Source organism: Anopheles gambiae, chromosome X (genome assembly GCF_943734735.2).
Source record: "Anopheles gambiae chromosome X, idAnoGambNW_F1_1, whole genome shotgun sequence".
NCBI lineage: Eukaryota > Metazoa > Arthropoda > Insecta > Diptera > Culicidae > Anopheles > Anopheles gambiae.
Window position 1 is genome coordinate 16,951,141 of NC_064600.1, and position 4,198 is coordinate 16,955,338.

Below are 4,198 nucleotides of genomic sequence, written 5' to 3' on the forward strand. Positions count from 1 at the left end.
TTTGGTGATTCAGTTCAATTATTGTTACGTAGGTTTTTATTTTGTTTTGGAAATTGCATCGAAAGATAGGAGAATATTATTATTACACAAACCTTCCTACCTCTTTACTGCACTTAAACTACCGTATTTTAGGTCACTGTACACTGGTAGTAACTTGTCAACTGTAATGCAATGCAATTTTAAGTAGATAATGTAGAGGATGGTATAATTGACTATTCATTTGAAAACAGCAGTGATGATAAAGTGGAATTGTAACAATTGTTTAAACCTTGTAAAATTAAAATTTAATTATTTTTTAAAATGTTTATAAATGCAACAGGGATGGTTGTTATACATACATGCCGCGATACATGTATCTTTTTTACTGACATAAGCATAATTGTACATTCTGGAACGAATATTCGATTTCTGAACATCTAATCAAAAGAATTGAAATGCTCTTCACTCGTTGTTCCGTGAAATATTGTCGTGGGTCAGCGTGTGGCTCGTGCAGTCCGCTTAGACGGTTGCACCTATCGTTTTAAAACTGTTTCCAAAATATAGATGGAGTAATTTCGAAGCATTATTGGTATATTTTATTGCAATTTATCAATATTTACCCATCACAGGTGGTCAATCCAAGGAACCATTGGGGCCAAACCGTTAGAGCGATAAGAAGGATCACACAATTCAACATTGTTTCACTTATTTACGCACTGTAGGTCTTGTTTATTCGTTTTTTTGGATAACAATTCTACTTTACACCTTCCACCCCGCCCTACAACGATGCACACAGCTGCATCAGCTGGTACGGGTTTTGGCAGCTGAGCAGTTTAAGCTCCTCCTCAAACCCGGGCTCATTCGTCTGTATCCATTTGCGCTCCAGGTAGTACTGGATGCAGCTGTAGTACTCAGCGTCATCGTAACCGACCACGCTGACCGGCACGAACGGGTCGAGATGCTCAAAACACTCGCGCGACTCCAGCAGCGCGAGGGAGGGCTCTTGTACCTGGACCGGCCCCGCCACAGCACTGCTTTGCCGGCCGGCTGCCGTGTCCTTGAACTCTTTCACCATCTGGTCGACGGTGACCACACACACGCCGTTCGTCCAGTCGTTGCGCGTGATGCTCAGGAACGGTTTGGTGAGCGTGATCTGGTCCGGCGTGATGCGTGCCTTGGCTTCCGTCAGCAAGCGCGTGTGCGGCTGGAAGAATGCATTGTACCCGTCGATCACTACCATGGCCCGGGCGCGACCCGCACTCGCATGCTGCTTCAGCTCCTCCACCAACGCAGCGATCGTGTCGCAGGAAAACTTCGCCCGGTTGATACCGTGCTCGACGAGCTCCATCAGCGGTGCACCGGCCGGCGTAGTTTCACGCTTCGTCCACACGTACTCGCGGCTCACCGTCAGGCCCAGGCTTTTGATGAGCGGCCCGTTCTGGCTCTTGAAGTGCACCAGCCAGGCCGCACCATCCAGCGGCAGATCGATCGAGCCCTCGTGCGAGGCCGAGTTCGCAATCTCCTTCGCGCGCTTCATCCAGTTCGGCACCCAGGGCACGTGTATCAGCACGTACTGCTGCTGGAAGCCGTAGTGCAGCAGGTGCGCTAGAACGAGCGATTTGCCCACGCCGTCCTCGCCATGCAGGACGAACCGGTTCACCGGGCGGGCGAAATCCGTCCGCTGCAGGTACTCCATGATCTCGACGGCCGGCCGGCGCACCATCAGCGAGCACTCGTTGAACGTTTTGATCTGGCGCTCGAAGCTTTTCGGCAGCCCGCCGTGCGCAAAGATCTTCTTGCGCACGTCGCCCGGCACGGTGTAGTAGCGGCCGAGCGTGGCGCGCGTGTGATTGGCTACGGTTTGTTCCGGCGTGCGGAATTCCACTACCTTCGGCACGCGATCCATCGCGGCGGCGGCGGCTGTGTTTGCTGTGACCGATGACACTATCGAGCGGGTTTGATACCACACGGTGTTTGGGATGGTCATTTTCAGTATCATTGTTGCGGCAAGTGGCAGTTTAGCTGGTCGAGTAGCAGTAGTTCTTCCCTTTGCGGCTGTCTTGCTAAAACGTTTGCAGCGAAAAATAATCAACATTACAGATTCTTACATAATTCCGCACATACAGCATGCAGTCGCACACTACAATTACCTTTCCTAGCTTATTTTAATATAAACAGCAAATTATTGGCCGACCATTGAACGTTCGATGGGGTTTTGCAGTAGCAGGTAAGTTTCTTGTATTTATTTTGACACTGCACGGATTTAGCATAATATGCTCTGACACCGGCAATGCGAGGTGATTACAGTGGGTGTTGTTATGTTGTGGTCTGGCACCATGAGGAAAAGCTTGCTGGGCAAAATTTCAAAAACGCGCAAACGCAGAGCTCGGTAGAGCTGTCAAACCCCATTAAAAGACAATGTGACCGGTGTGCATTGCTGCAATCGTGTTTGAGTTGCAAGAAAATAAAAAAAGATGCGATAAATGATCTTTTTATTGCTTAAAATACGTTATATTGCAGGTAAGTGGTGAATTTAATAATTAAAATAAAAAAACAGCCAGAAATACAACAACATTCACAAATTGACACATTCCAATGCAGACCATAATGCACATCTACACGTCGTGCGTTTCATAAGATGAGATTACGTGTACACGTTCACCAAGTTGTGGAACTTTTTCCGATATTTCTGGCGAGAGATTTCTTTCCGGCATTGAATAACCGTTCAAATAGACATAGAGGGAAAACGTCTCTCGCGATTCAAAAGTAGTTCAATATTGTAAACATAGCTGCTTGTCTCGCACGATATTTCTGCTTAATCCGAACCAGTCGAGTCGAACCAGTTGAGTGGAGCGTCGTTTATACGGGTACCTTACATTCGGCTGTCCGTTTATCCGTGCTGTTGAGAAATGATCGTTCAATACAAAGATGACATTGCGGACGATATTTGAAATAACGGTTATCAAAGCATACTGTCTTAACAAAATCGTAATTAACAAAATCATAATAATTCATGGCACATTTCAAATACAGTCTGTTCCCGAGTTACGCGGTTTCTGCGTTCCCGACGAATCCGGGTAACTCGAATATCCGCGTATGTCGAATTTCACGTTTTTTTTAACTAAAATACTATTGATTACTCGGAGTTTTTTATTTAATTTAGTACTTTTATACACTTTATCATTTATTTGATATGATTCGTGCAGAAAATTATAATATTTCTGGCTTTTAAGCGGTTTCAATTTGTTAGCATAAATGCAATTTATACCGAACTTGACGCAAATTGTACTGATTGTACTGATGTACTGGCTATGTTTTACCAAAACGTAATACAAATTAAAAAAAAAATGGAATTTGTGATAAAATACACACTATGACTCATAATTTGTGTTATTCGAGTATCCGGGTGAGGTTGAGTCCCGATAAGCTCGGATAAGCGGCGCTCCACTGTACAAGTAGATGATTTGAGTGAACTGAGCTACTTTGATCTACGCGGAGTGAAATTTATCAACGCAACTTAGAGAGCGGTACTTGTTCCGACGCAATGCGTTGCGATTTTGCCAAAATGTATGGGATTTGACAGACGCATGCGTTAACGACGCACGACGCAGCGTCAAAGTAGAAAAATTTCTATTTCGACCAAGGTGTTATAAATGACAAGGTGAAGTTGTTCAGAGCAAAATGACATTTCTCGACTTGACATTTCTCTTCCGGGGGCTCCGGTATAAAAATCGGGGAGGACTGGTGCGGGGTAATGAAATTTGTATGCAGAGAGTGACAGATGTCCCCCACAATGTCGCCCAGCAAAAGCGATAAAAATCAACCTTCTAAATACATTATCCTTGATTTCGACGCACGTCGTGATGCGTCTGTCAAAATGGTTTAACCATATCGGGCGAAAATCGATATTTTTCCACGTTAAATTGTTTCGAGCGCAGTTTTGTGTGTAATTGGACTACTAAATAATTTTATTAACAAAACAAAATAAATGTAGAGAAAGGAATTTCGTAATTGCTGCAAAACAGGTGTGTGTGTGGGTCAGTATGCAATATGCAATAAAAAAGCGAAAACATGCTTTGCACTGTTTTGAGCAGAACTGGAAATGATTTTACAGTTGTAATTTAACATTATAATCACATCAGAACCTATAAATAAGAGGCATTATTGCTGTTTGTTGATGTTTTTCTTAGTAAAATGTGTTGACATATCCATGCAGAAC

The 4,198-nt window shown here is 44.2% G+C and overlaps 1 protein-coding gene across 2 annotated transcripts; it reads right to left on the bottom strand.

Annotated features, from left to right (window-relative positions):
• Nucleotides 1-678: 678 nt before the first annotated feature.
• On the bottom strand, nt 679-2,517 carry LOC1277407 (small ribosomal subunit protein mS29). 2 transcript variants are annotated; one of them, XM_316867.6, is made up of 2 exons: nt 2,130-2,517; nt 679-2,042 (listed from the first exon to the last, which is right to left on the bottom strand). In XM_316867.6, exon 2 carries the CDS (start codon nt 1,976-1,978, stop codon nt 758-760), a length of 1,221 nt encoding a protein of 406 aa, XP_316867.6. In that variant the 5' UTR covers nt 1,979-2,042; nt 2,130-2,517; the 3' UTR covers nt 679-757. The 2 variants fall into 2 exon arrangements, with proteins under 2 accessions (XP_316867.6, XP_061519267.1); XM_061663283.1 differs by having other exon boundaries at nt 679-2,038; nt 2,130-2,315.
• Nucleotides 2,518-4,198: the final 1,681 nt, after the last annotated feature.